The 14838-nt window shown below is 37.0% G+C and overlaps 1 protein-coding gene across 1 annotated transcript in view; it reads left to right on the forward strand.

Moving 5' to 3' along the window:
* The window catches only part of VCAN (versican), a 119381-nt gene that overhangs the window by 22211 nt on the left and 82332 nt on the right, over positions 1-14838 (forward strand). The window contains exons 4-5 of the mRNA XM_055123646.1: positions 3755-3929; positions 4174-4301. Of these exons, the coding sequence (XP_054979621.1) occupies positions 3755-3929; positions 4174-4301 (303 nt within the window). The remainder of the gene's footprint in view (positions 1-3754; positions 3930-4173; positions 4302-14838) is intronic.

The raw sequence follows: 14838 nt of genomic DNA on the forward strand, positions 1-14838 counted from the left end.
AAAGGAAAAAATATGTATCAATCCAGATGTTCATAACTGTCATCAAAAATTAACTGTTATATTTTTCCAGAGGGCCAAGACAGGTGATTTGGGAAGCAGCAATTTTACTGAGTCAGTGTAATGTACTACCAGTAATAAGTATCTCAAGATGGGGTTTAAAGTATCATTATTATTATCAGTGATTATTTCCATTACTGTAAAGACTGATCTACAGTTTGTTTTAATTTTTGTGCATATTTGTTTATAAGCATAAGCACATGCACACATCATACAAACAAAATGTTTTCCTTCTTATTCTCATTCTTTTAGAATTATTAAAATTGTTGTATTTGTTTTTAAGAAATATAAATTATCTCTTAATTAACTGAAGAAATAATATACTTAGTTAATATGAACAATGTTAAATACCATTGCCTTAAAACAACTAGGGCTAAATAAACGTTTTAATTGGATTATAAAAAGAAGTCAGATATCTTTAAAGGTTGATATGTTAAATGTTATCCATTAGGTTTTACAAATGACACGTTTTAGTTTTATACCCCCTCCAGAGGAAGTTTCTTTGTCATTTGAACTTAACTTAGGAAACAGAGCAAAGAAAAATTGTTTTAATTGGGTGCCCGCATGCCATAGCTCTTGGAAGCATGATATTTGGCAAGTTATTAAGCAAAGTTTTAATAACCAGGCATGATGGAACAGATTTCCCTTCCTACCTTCCATTTCCCTATAAAATATTTTCCTTTTAGAAATACATACAAAGGGCTTTATTAAAACATTCTAGCATAGCCAAAAGGAAATGCTTTGAATTTCAGATGCAACACATTAGCTTCCTGAACTTTTTTTTTTTGCATTCAGGATTTATTTTTCACTTTAAAAAATCCACTTGTATGTTGTCTACACAGCAACTAATTCTCCTAGGGCCTTCTAACCTCTTTATTAATATTAGTCTAACATTATTTCATTTTATTGTTATTTCTTTCTCCATACATATGCATACCTATGTAGACAAGTATTGCATATATATGTATATATATATATATATGCACACACACAATCAATCTTAAAGAGAAATTTTTTTACAGTTATATATATGGGCTGGAGTGATAGCACAGCGGGTAGGGTGTTTGCCTTGCATGTGGACAACCCGGGTTTGATTCCTCTGTCCCTCTTGGAGAGCCTGGTAAGCTACCAAGAGTATCCTGCCCGCACGGCAGAGCCTGGCAAGTTATCCATAGCGTATAGGATATGCCAAAAACAGTAACAACAAGTCTCACTATGGAGATGTTACTGGTTCCCACTTGAGCAAATCGATGAACGGGATGACAGTGTTACTATATATATATCTCTCTCTCTATATGTATATATATACACACATCAACTCTATATTATATATATACTAAAAGCTTCTATGTACATGTTTTAAAAACTCTAATAGAAGTTTTAAAATTTCTTAGAATTTTCATAATTAAAGAATTAATCATGGTGTCTTGGCCCCCTGAGATAATGAAAATCCTCCACTTCCATCTTTTACTCCCCATGAGGTCTTAAAATTATTTCAACAATTGCAAAAACAATACAGTCCACTTTTTCTGCCTTGGTCATGAGAGCTCCTTTATCTTTTTATCTTCTTTTACTGCGTTTCTTCAATACACATAAATCAGCAAGAAAGTTATTTGAATCTTTATTGATTATCTAATTTAAAACTATTCAAATTCCTATTTTAAGTCATAGAGATCTTTATGAATTACTTTTGATACTTAGCAGATAGCACAATATATACTTCCTATTTTAGAGCAGTTGTTAAAGGTACACATTGATTTTATATGCACTTGACCTATCTTGGAAGAGAGAGAATCTCAGAATGGACATGTGGAAATAGTCTTCTTATAGCTAAGATGTAAACTCCAGGGAAATTTTTAGGAATAAAAAGAGAGTGGAAGGTATCTTGGAAACCAAAAGTGCATAACAAAAAGTAGTATTAAGTGACAGGACTTTTAGTAAAATCTCATCCCATAAGACCCAGCTGCATTAAGTGCCATCTACCACTTCTGTTCGCATGACTCACTTAGCAGATGTTCAGAAATAAGTTAGCATCTATAATCTAGTTAGATAGAAATGCTTTTGTTGAAGTAGGAGTGGATCCAAGGCTGTGCTCCTCAGCTACTCTTTCCTCCTTCAGTTTAAGAATCACTAGAGGCCAGAAAGACAGGTTGTCTAGTTGTCTAGCTATATTGCCTTGCATACAACTGACTCAGGTTTGATCTTAGACACCAGGCATATAATTTCCCTTGAGCACCGCCTGAAATCTCTGAGCACAAGCCAAGAATAAGCCCTAGGTATGACCTCACAGCTAAAACAGAATCAAACAAGAACCATCAGTTTAGTAACTCCTAAGCTAAGAGAAACTGGAATTTGGGGTAAACACCAGAATGAATGATTTTTTCTTGGAGTTTGGAGAACTTTAAGCATCCTGTGATATAAGAATTATACATTTCATCTGTCTTAGAAGATATACTAAGTTATGTTTATAAAATGATGATTAAGTAAAACGTATGATACTATTTTATAGCCTGTCTTGCATTTTTAAAAAAATTGAGTCACAGTGAAACACAGTTATAAAACTGTTCATAATCCAGTTTCAGTCATACAGTGATCCAGGATCCATTCTTCTACCACTGTCCATTTCCTACCACCAATGACCCCAGTTTCTCTCTCACCACACCCCTTCCCCCAGACTGCCTCTATGGCTCTGTGGCAGGCACTTTCATCTCTCCTCTCTCTCTCTCTCTCTCATCTTTTAGGCATTATGGTTTGCAATGCAGATACTGAGAGGTATCTTGTTTATTCCTTTACTTTGAGCACTCAGTTCTTATCCAGAATGATCATTGTCAACTATCTTTGTCATTATAGTCTCTATCCAAAATACTTTCTCCCCTAGATTTTTTTTTTTTGCTTTTTGGGGTCACACCTGGCGCTGCACAGGGGTTATTCCTGGCTCTGCACTCAGGAGTTACTCCTGGCCGTGCTCAGGGGACCATATGGGATGCTGGGAATTGAACACGGGTCGGCTAGGTGCAAGGCAAATGCCCTACCTGCTGTGCTATCATTCCAGCCCCTCTCCCCTAGCTCTTAAGGCAGGCTTTCAACTCTCCTTTCCTGCATTTTGAAATCCTTAATTTGACCTAACATCCATCTAATAGTATAACCACTACTCTGCATTATGAGGGAGGAAATTAAATCATGAGTTATACATGATTAAGGAACAAAATTAAGAGTGAAGCAAGAATTCTCACAATTCTTTGTCTTTTATAGCTTATTATATTGTCTTTGGAGGTGAAATTCTTAGTGTTTTATGTATACCAAAATGTAAAAATGTAAAATATCTTAGGAACACTTGATACTGGTGAAAGATATTTTGGCTGCAGGTAATATTAACTCAATATTACCTGCTGCCTTTACTTTCAAATGTAGCATTTAAGAAACGTAAAATGACATTTGCAGCTCATGTGCTTTTTCTTTCTTTTTATATTTTTGTTGGTTTGGGGTCACCGTTAGTGGTATGGGAGACCATGAAATGGCGGGAAGTAAGCCGCACATCATAATTTATTGAACAGTGCTGCTGCTGTGGAGAATGTACAAGCAGTTGAACTGGTTCTGGGTTCTATCATATTCAGGAAGACAAGAAAAGGAGACAAGAGGGAATCTATTATGAGGGGAGATTTGTACAGACTTGGAATGGTTTGCTCTGTCTTTGCAGGAGTTGTATTTCACTATCGGGCAGCCACCAGCAGGTACACTCTGAACTTTGAAGCGGCCAAACAGACCTGTTTGGATGTTGGGGCAGTGATCGCTACCCCAGAACAGCTCTATGCAGCCTATGAGGATGGATTCGAACAGTGTGATGCAGGCTGGCTCTCTGATCAGACTGTGAGGTGAGAGGTTTGAAAATGACAAGCTGAGTCAGTCTATCTCTATCTATCTATCTATCTATCTATCTATCTATCTATCTATCTATCTATCTATCTATCTATCTATCTATCTGTCTGTCTGTCTGTCTGTCTGTCTGTCTGTCTGTCTATCTATCTATCTATCTATCTATCTATCTATAGATCTATCTATCTATCTCTTTTTTTAGTTAAAAGAAAGTGATCCTTATTAGCTCTTTATTTCCCCCAGATATCCCATCCGGGCCCCTCGTGTAGGGTGTTATGGAGATATGATGGGGAAGGAGGGAGTCCGGACTTATGGATTTCGCTCGCCTCATGAAACTTATGATGTGTATTGCTACGTGGACACTCTGGATGGTAAGGTGTTTAAATTTCTCTAGCTGCATTACGATTCATCAGATCGACAAAAGACTAGGAACATGTTGGGACAGAGCAGCAAGTCTTCATGCTTGCTTAGAGTCCAAGCTGCAGCATTTAGTTTAAATGAGTGTGTGATTCTGTGGTGAAATCAACTTAAATTAAAGTGGAAAGGGACAGAGGAGTGTGCTATGCCATTATGCCGGTGAGAAATTATATTTGATTATTTTATTATTATATAGTTATACATGTTAGGTCTGTATATTTATATATACATAAATAATTACCTAAAATATCTTTGCCAAATGTCAGATCAAATTCATAACTTAATCCAAATCTGAATAAGTATCCCCAATCAGTTGTCTTAAAGGAAAATCTGCCAGTGTCCTTATAGTGCCACCAGCAAGAGAGCCAAGAGGCCCTTATGTGGATCTGCTCTTTAACCTTATTTGGGTTGGAGCAATGAAACTCTACATTCTAAGGCTGTAGATTCCAAATCAAGAGAATTCTTGAGAACTTTATGCTTCTGCATGAGTGTCATAAATTCCATACTGTCTGCAAAGCCTTTTTACGGTACTCTGATAAGTCTCGGTGGTCAAGGTTTCTAGATCTGCTTAGTCATATTGTACCCACTGAGAGCTAACTCTTCCCGTCTGCTTAATGCATCACAAGCAACATTTGGCGAACTGGGCTCTGTTAAAAGAGCAGCTCAGAGACAGTGCTCATAATCCACCACTAGGGAGGATCTACTTGTCATATTGGAATCCCTTTCTACCCCATTAAATGCCATCAGTTCTAAAGCAACTGTGATTTATAAAACTAGTATTGGACCAATGGTTGAACAAACTATAGTAGTTATTTGGGATAAATGTTCTATGTATTTGATGACTGAAGTATATAATAGAGCAAAACTTTATTTGGGATTATATCAGAGCAGCAGGATTTGAAATCTTTTATTTTAGCAAATCAAATTGGAAGAGAAATGTGGAAAAAAATAATGTAAGTACTAATTCAGGCATTGAATACAATTTGTATTAGGAAAGTAACAGGACTATTATTTGATTTATAGAGAAAAAATTGGCAATTGTGAAAGATAGTCAATATATTTAAGTGATGTGGAAATGTACTTCCTCCTTCTATATTGTCTCTCGAAATCTCGGCAAATCTTTGGACCCTGATCTTTTTTGTCTTAGCTTGATGTTGGACAAGAGTAAGGGTTAAAGAGATATTTTATAACTGATGATTTAAAAGGAATATTATTCTCATAAAGTCTCATTCCTTTACTGAACTCTATGACTTACCTTTGAAGTAAAGGCTATTGGCTAAACTGTGAACTGATAAAAATCATTGCTGGAAAATGATACCAAATTAAACCTGGTATTTAAAATATCATATTGATTGAAAATCATTTGAGGGTTAAATAGTTTCCTTCACAAGAGGCCTTATTGGTATAGTCATAGGTGTAATGATTCCTATCTATATTTTTATTGAGTTGGGGGAGTGTATGTGCGGTGGAGTTAGGGAGACAGAAAACAGATATTGATGTTCTTAGAACATATGTGGTGGAGTATATAAATAGGAATTATGAACCAAGATGCAATTAATTTATATCAAAGCCCTGACTATTCCAGATGGTCTAATGAAGAACTCAGTTAAGTCTTAGAACAAAAAGTGCAATTCATTTTGTTTATTTATTTATTTATTTATTTATTTATTTATTTATTTATTTAATCATGGAAGATGTTTCACTGACAGATAAATCTTCTGGAATTATTTGTATTTCCTGTTTTATATAGGTTTTATCTATTCATCCCTATAACATGTGCTACTCTATGAAATTTAAATTATTGCACTAAATAAAATGCAGTCAGTTTGGTGGGGAACAATTCTTATTTTTTTCCAAGAAAGTTGTTATGATAGCCCTGGATGTGAATATAATGTTCACTTATTATTAAAAATTAACAAATGCAGAGGCCAGAGGATAGCACAGCCTCCTCATGGTCCTCCAAGGCAGGTGCTAGCAATGCTAGGGTGGTCCGGGTAGCCCAGGCACCGCATGGCCTGAGCAACTCCACATCCATGGGCCTGAACAGTGACTCAATGGTAAGCTGGACAAAAATCACTGGTGGGATCCCTGGACCTCATGAGCTCCAGTTGTGAGCATCCCTCCACTTCTTTTTTTTTTAATTTTTAATTTTTAATTTTTTTAAAATTTTTTATTGAGTCACCATGTGGAAAGTTACAAAGTTTTCAGGTTTAAATCTCAGTTATACAATGCTCGAATACCCATCCCTTCACCAGTGCTCATATTCCACCACCAAGAATCCCAGTATAGCTCCACCCCGCCCCCTCACACCCCTAACCCCCCACGCCCCTAAGCCCCCCCACCCGTAGCCCCCCCTGCCTGTGTAACTAATAAATTTCACTTTACTTTCACTTTGCATACAATATTTCAACAAAACTCACTATTATTGTTTGGAGAGTCTCTCCCTTAAAGTCAGACCTGCTGAAAAGGAAGCATTAGATAATTTGTTTTCCATTGCTGAGGATGAAGAGGTATGAGGTCGAGTGACCACACTTAGCGGCCTCTCAGTTTTGGGTTTCTGTATTTTAGTATTTTAGCAACTAAGTCCAGAGAGATATCTGCCAGAAGTTGCATCGGTGCCAACTTGTACTTCTCAGTTACATTATATTCCACATATGAGTGCAATCTTTCTATGTCTGTCTCTTTCTTTCTGACTCATTTCACTCAACATGATACTTTCCATGTTGATCCATTTATATGCAAATTTCATGACTTCATGTTTTCTGATGGCTACATAGTATTCCATTGTGTAGATGTACCAGAGTTTCTTTAATCAGTCATCTGTTTTGGGGCACTCTGGCTTTTTCCAGATTCTGGCTATTGTAAACAGTGCTGCAATGAACATAGAAATACATATGCCATCTCTACTATACCGTTTTGCCTCTCCGGGATATATTCCCAGGAGTGGTATTGCTGGGTCAAATGGAAGCTCAATTTCTAATTTTTTGAGAATCGTCCATTTTGTTTTCCAAAAGGGCTGAACCAGTTGGCATTCCCACCAGCAGTGAAGAAGAGTCCCTTTCTCCCCGCATCCACGCCAACACTGGTTGCTTTTGTTTTTTGGGATGTGGGCCAGTCTCTGTGGTGTGAGATGATATCTCATGGTTGTTTTGATCTGCATTTCCCTGATGATTAGTGATGTGGAACATTTTCTCATGTGCCTCTCAGACATTTGGATTTCTTCTTTAGGAAAGTTTCTGTTCATTTCATCACCCCATTTTTTGATCGGGTTGCCAGTTTTTACAATACCAGTGCATTGTATATCCTTATTATCAACCCTTTATCGGATGGGTACTGCATAAATATCCTTTCCCATTCTGTAGATTGTATTTGTACTTTGGTCACTGTTTCTCTTGAGGTACAGAAGCTTCTTAGTTTGAGATAGTCCCATTTATTTATCTCTGTTTTCACTTGCTTGGCCAGTGGCGTGTCAGCTTTGAAGATACCTTTGGCTTCAATTTCGTGGAGGGTTTTGCCGACCTTGTCTTCAATGTACCTTAGGGATTCTAGTCTGATGTTGAGGTCCTTAATCCATTTTGATCTGACTTTTGTACATGGTGATAGGTGGAGGTCTAAGCCCATTTTTTTGCATGTAGCTGTCCAGTTTTGCCAGCACAATTTGTTAAACATGCTTTCCTTGCTCCACTTTGCCTTTTTTGCTCCTTTATCAAAGATTAGATGGTCATATATTTGGGGGGATGTGTCAGAGTATTCAACCCTGTTCCATTGGTCTGCCGCTCTGCCTTTGTTCCAGTACCAAGCTGTTTTAATGACTACAGCTTTGTAGTAGAGTTGGAAGTTGGGGAGGTTGATTCCTCCCATTTTCTTTTTCCCAAGAATTGCTTTAGCTATTTGTGGGGGCTTATTGTTCCATATGAATTTCAGGAGCGCTTGCTCCATTTCTTTGAAGAATGACAAGGGTATCCCTATAGGGATCGCATTGAATTTGTACAATGCTTTGGGGAGAATTGCCATTTTGACAATATTAATTCTTCCAATCCATGAGCAGGGGATATTTTTCCATTTCCTCATGTCTTCTTTTATTTCCTGAAGTAGCGTTTTGTAGTTTTCGTTATACAAGTCCTTTACCTCCTTAGTTAAGCTGATTCCGAGGTATTTGATTTTTTGAGGCACAGTTGTGAATGGGATAGCTTTTATCACGTCACTTTCTTCTCTCTCACTATTTGCATATAAGAAAGCCATGGACTTTTGGGTATTGATTTTATAGCCTGCAACTTTACTATACGAGTCTATTGTTTCTAGGAGTTTCTTGGTAGATGTTTTAGGGTTTTCTAAGTATAATATCATATCATCAGCGAATAGTGAGAGCTTGATTTCTTCCTTTCCTACCTGAATGCCCTTAATATCTTTCTCTTGCCTAATCGCTATTGCAAGTACTTCCAGTACTATATTGAATAGAAGAGGAGAGAGTGGGCATCCTTGTCTTGTCCCTGTTCTCAGAGGGAAGGGTCTTAGTTTTTCCCCATTGAGGATGAGCATCCCTCCACTTCTTAAAAAAACATTAAAGCAATAACTAATGTAGGGTCTAGGAGATGTAGCTCAGTGGTAGTGCACATGTCCCAAATGTGAAATCCAGTCCCCTACATCACAAAAACAGCTGCAACAACTAAATAACCAGGTTTAACAGAACAATTACATCACCACTATCTCTAGCAAGCAAGCATTTCAATATAAGTTTGTGCTCTGAGAAATGATTTGGATGTTAGGTAGCTTGTTAGTTATGATTCAATAACAGAACATTGTTCCTAAGAAATTAAGAATCTAGTACAGGAATCCAAAAATTAAGACCCACCAGTTATCTATACTAGGGACTTTAATCTGTGTTTCCTGGCATGGTAGATTTGGGGAACTTTGAGAGTGTTTAGTGTAGAGTGAGGTGATTAAAGAGCTGAGGAGATTGGATGAAGGACTGGGTCATTTAGGCATGCTAAAGACAATGCTGAGTGAGCACTTTTTTTTTTGGGGGGGGGTCACACCTGGCGATGCACAGGGGTTACTCCTGGCTCTGCACTCAGGAATTACCCCTGGCCGTGCTCAGGGGACCATATGGGATGCTGGGATTTGAACCCGGGTCGGCCGTGTGCAAGGCAAACGCCCTACCTGCTGTGCTATCTCTCCAGCCCAGCTGAGTGAGCACTTTTACTTAAATTCCTTGTAATGAAGAACTTAATGGATGGACTTCCAGCTCTGTCCCTTATTTGTGAGCTGCTGAGCACTGTCTTTGAGAGTTTTCTCAAATTTAGATTTTATCTAAGTAATTTCAGTACAACATTTTCTTGACTACTATGTTTGAGTTAGCATTACTTTGAAGGATATAGAGAACAAAAGGGAATGGGTCATTTGACAAGGAAGGGTGGCAATACAAGGGAAGGAAGGCTGTGCCTCTACTCGTGACACTCAATGCTCAGGTACTATTCTCGTGATGCTGGGGAGTAAACCTGGGTTGGCTGTTGGCTGTGTAAACCTGGTTCGCTTAACCACTGTACTATCTTCCTGGCTCCCCAAGAGTTCATCTTAAGTCATTGTAGTTTATACTGAAATTTCATGACTAGAAGCTCTCATCTTTCTCAGGGTTAGTTTTACATATGTGATATTTAATTGTACTCTCGATGTTTCATAGTCATAAAATGATAAATGCCATTTAATAGTTTTATTTCTGCAAAAGCTTATGGTATATCTGCAAAAGCATATGAGTCAGATGCTACCTTTTTATCTGTTCTAATTGCAGGTGAGGAATACATTTCAGTAATAGACACATAATATTTTTTTAAGAAATACTTAGAAGGTATTTCCCAATGGATGTCTGTAATAAATATGTATGTGGAGGGGATGTTATGTTGTTCCCCAAATTTTCTAATGATCTTCTTTTCCTTTTATACTTGTATTCACTGTATCACTGTATCACTGTCATCTCATTGCTCATCGATTTGCTCGAGCGGGCACCAGTAATGTCTCCATTGTGAGACTTCTTGTTACTGTTTTTAGCATACTGAATAAGCCACGGGTAGCTTGTCAGGCTCTGCCATTTGAATGAGATACTCTTGGTAGTTTGCCAGGCTCTCCAAGAGGGACGGAGGAATCCAACCAAGGTTGGCTGCATGCAAGACAAACGCCCCAACCGCTGTGCTATCGCTCCAGCCCCCATACTCGTATTCAGTTACCATAATACTACCTTTTATCTTTAGATTAAATTTCTACTTCACTCTTTCTTTTATAAATGTTGTGGTGCTGGGAATTGAGCTACAGTCTTGCACATTTAAGGCAAGTGCAGTGCCACTGAGATATACCCTCAGCCCCTCTTCTTTCCATCTTTTCTGAGGCTTCTCTCAGGAATCATTGTTTTCTAAAGATACTTCTTTTTCCTATTGATCCATTCACAGTAACTGCTTTTTATTGCTACCCCAGTAAAGTGTGCTTTCTGGAATCAATTCCTTTGAGTAATAAGTTATAAGATTTTATAAGTTATATTTTATATAAGCTATATAAGATTTTCTTCTTCCTTTAGTCAAAATTTTGGATGACTGTGTCACCTTTATGATTTATCCAGTGCCTCCATGTTATCTTTAGGAAGGAATAAAAATCAGATCAACACATTCTTTTTATTTTATTTTTATAAGATTGTTCATAATAATTTATTATATTCATTATTTCAACACCAATCCCACCAACATTACATCATACCTACCACCATTATTTCAAATTTTCCAAAACACCACCCAAGCCTGCCCCAATAGCAGGCCCTAAATAATTTATTTTGAATTGCTTGTTATTAATAATTCTCTAAAAATGATCAAAAAAAGTTTCCTTAGAAGAAAGTGTGTGAAGATTGCTGTATATCAATCTGGAGCCATTGAGCCTTTGTATAAGAGATTACTAACATGTTGTTACAGGTTGAGCCTTGTGTGCTATTATTTTTTTAAGTGAGATTGGTTGCCTCTTGCCTTATATCCTACTCAATGTGTGCTATTTCTGGTACATCAATGGCATGGAGTATGAGATGTTGTAGCTGCATGCTCCAGGGATTCTAAAATTTTAAATAAGATGATATAGCTGGAATTAATTTTTTTTTAATAATGTAGGAGCACTGCTATTTATTCAGCCATTGATTAAGCTGATTGAATTGGGCATGAACTCCACATTACTTTTTAAAAGTCTTTTAATTTTATAACTTAATTCACAATGTCTGGTTGCATTCAATATTCAAACATCAATCCCACCACCTTTACACTTTCCCACCACCAAATTTGGGATGTTTCCATCCCAAACCCCAATCCCTGTCCCAAAACACAACCAAAATAATATATTTCATATTCTCTGTTATGAAGAACTGCTGAACATGCTTACAAAAAGGTGTTCATATAGAAAACAGTGTGAAGATTGTTCTATTTTGGCAGGAGCCATTAAGACATTCTATAGGGTATCACTAACGTTGTTAAAGTTTGGGTGATGTGAGCTTTGGTATATATATATATCTGAAAATATGTATGTATGCATATATATAGAATTAAATTTTTAATTGGATGGTCGCTTTGAGGTTTGAGGTCTCTGTGAAGCTTGATATCAGAGATCTATCTTCTCAGATTTATTTGTGAGTCTCTGGATCATGGCCAGTTAATGAGCTTATGTGGTACCAGAGACCGTTCATGGGCATGACTGTCAGGTTCATGGAAGATCAGGAGCATGGTGGGAGGTCGCCTATTTCTGACTCCATGAGAACTTGGAGATTTTGGTCACAAAACTTCATACCTGAGTTTTCAACAGATTCACTCATGCATGAGGCTCATCCAAGCCTGTGGAGATCGGCTGTGAGCATGGCGGCAACTGGGTTCTGGAGGCTTTGGGCTGCCGGACTTTGTTAGGAAAGGTGATGGGACTCACCCCACCCGCACCACACTGGGGTATTCTGGATATGAGGTTCAGCCTGGTGCGGGGTCTGAAGGCATTTTGCAGCTTGTTGATAAATCAATTTGTTCTTAAATATATGTATATTTGTTCCTACAGATTTTTAAAGCAAACAAACGAAATAGCTATAGATCTGAATATCATTAAACAGGTCTTATAGTAGGACTTGTTCCTGGCTTTTGGGGAGTTTCTGTTGGGGACAAATTCAGATATAAAATTGGGATATTATGTCATTTCCTTCTTGTAGATGCTCAGATTGATGCTTAGAATGAAAGAAGTTTATAGTATAGCATCTATAGACTAGTTCATGGGTAGGTTTTGTTTGTTTGAAGAAATTAGTGATGTGAATCCTCCCTGGGATTGTTCAATTTAAAAGTCCTATGTTTATTGGAGGGGAGTGTAGTGATAGCACAGTGGTAGGGCATTTGCCTTGCACGCAGCCAACCCAGGTTCGATTCCTCTGTCCCTCTCAGAGAGCCCGGCAAGCTACCGAGAGTATCAAGCCCGCACGGCAGAGCCTGGTCAGCTACCTGAGGCATATTCGATATGCCAAAAACAGTAACAAGTCTCACAATGGAGACATTACTGGTGCCTGCTTGAGCAAATCAATGAACAATGGGATGACAGTGCTACTGTGCTACATGTTTATTGGAAGAATTTCTTGCATACAGTGGTTTAGCAGATGAAATTTTGATTCCAGGTGACAGGAGAAACATTGTTTCAAACATTTTTTTTTCAAAAAAAGTTTCAAAAATAAACTCCATCTTCAATGTGGCTGAAACTTAATGAATACTTTTTAATTGTTCTTTGTTGAATCATAAATGTGCTTCTTTTTGGAAAAACCTTATTTTTATCAAGATGCTGTGATTGTTCATAGTAGAGTTATTTCAGGCATACAGTACTCCAACACATCTTTAACATCTATTTTTCTTTAGTTGTTTGTACTTTTGGTGCCATATCTAAAAAAAAAATCCAAATCTCAGTCATGAAGGTTTATTTTATTTTTAGGGGGTGGGTGTGGTGGTCAGAGTTTATTCCTGACTTTGCGCTCAGGGATCACTCTTGGTAAGCTGGGGGCCCATATGAGGTTTTGGGGATCAAACCCAGGATCAGCCATATGTAAGGCAAGTTCCCTATCCCCTGTACACATTCCAATGCATAATTCATTCTTTTGCTTTGGAACAGTTATTTTTTGTTATTTTTGTGTGTGTGTGCCAAGACTCAAACCTAATTTCACACACATGCAAGGCAAATGCTTTACTGCTTAGCCCTTGAATTTTATTGTGTTGTTTGTTTATTTTTTATTAAATTTATTAAATTTAATAAAACAATTATTATTAAAACAATAATAAAAGCAATTTATTACAAAGACTGTTATTTCTCTATTTAATGAATTTGATAACTTTTTGAAAATTATTTGATCAGAGAAATGTGCACTGCTGATGGGATGGGTGTGGGAACATTTTATGACTGTGATTCGATCATGAACTGTATGTTTTACAGTGATTCAATTAAAAAAATTGATCATACACATAGGCTTATTTCTGAAGTTTCCATTTTATTCCATGGACCATTATATCTGTCTTTATATACCACATGTTCTTGATTGCTACTGCTTTGTATCAATTTTGAAATTAAAAAGTATAAGATCTACATCAGTGTTCTTTTTCAAAATTGCTTTAGTTATCTCTGTCCTATGATTTTCCACAGGAATTATAGAACCAGCATGTCAGTTTATACTAAAAAATCCAGCTGGGAGTTCTATATTAATTGCATGAACTCTAGATCAATGTAAAGTGAATGTTTAGCTTCATATTGAATCTTAATTATGGATATGGAATATTTTTCTTCTTTTTAAATTTTGAATTTTTTTTCAAAAATGTTTTTTTGCTTTCCAAGCTTACATTCTGCAGCAGTGTTCTTTTTGGTACAACTCTAACTTGAACTAAAAAGGGTTTTTCCCCCCTTCCAGTTTATAGAAAGCAACTGCTTTCTATACACTCATCTTTTTTCTTCTTATTTATTTATTTATTTATTTATTTATTTTTCTTTTTGGGTTACACCCGGCGATGCACAGGGGTTACTCCTGGCTCTGCACTCAGGAATTACTCCTGGCGGTGCTCAGGGGACCATATGGGATGCTGGGAATCAAACCCGGGTCGGCAGTGTGTAAGGCAAACGCCCTACCTGCTGTGCTATTGCTCCAGCCCCAAATATAATTTATTTATTAAATAATAATGCCTTGATATAAGCTCCTTGAAACATCTGTTAGTTAGTTGTATCAATGTTTTCATTAAGATTTTCCTGAAGTTCTGAATGCAAGCTTCTTTGGAAATATAATGGTCATTAAAGTCTTTTGTAAGAAGTTTTAAAAAATTAGCTGAAAAGCAAGAAAACTACCTTAAGCCTACTGTGTTGACCTGTTACTATACTGTGCCTATCACACCATACATCTATTCAGTTTCTTACAATGTATATTTTTGAATTTAAATTTTGTTATTTTCAAGGTAATATGGTAACATAGTATCA

The sequence above is a fragment of the Sorex araneus genome, chromosome 1 (genome assembly GCF_027595985.1).
Source record: "Sorex araneus isolate mSorAra2 chromosome 1, mSorAra2.pri, whole genome shotgun sequence".
Lineage (NCBI taxonomy): Eukaryota > Metazoa > Chordata > Mammalia > Eulipotyphla > Soricidae > Sorex > Sorex araneus.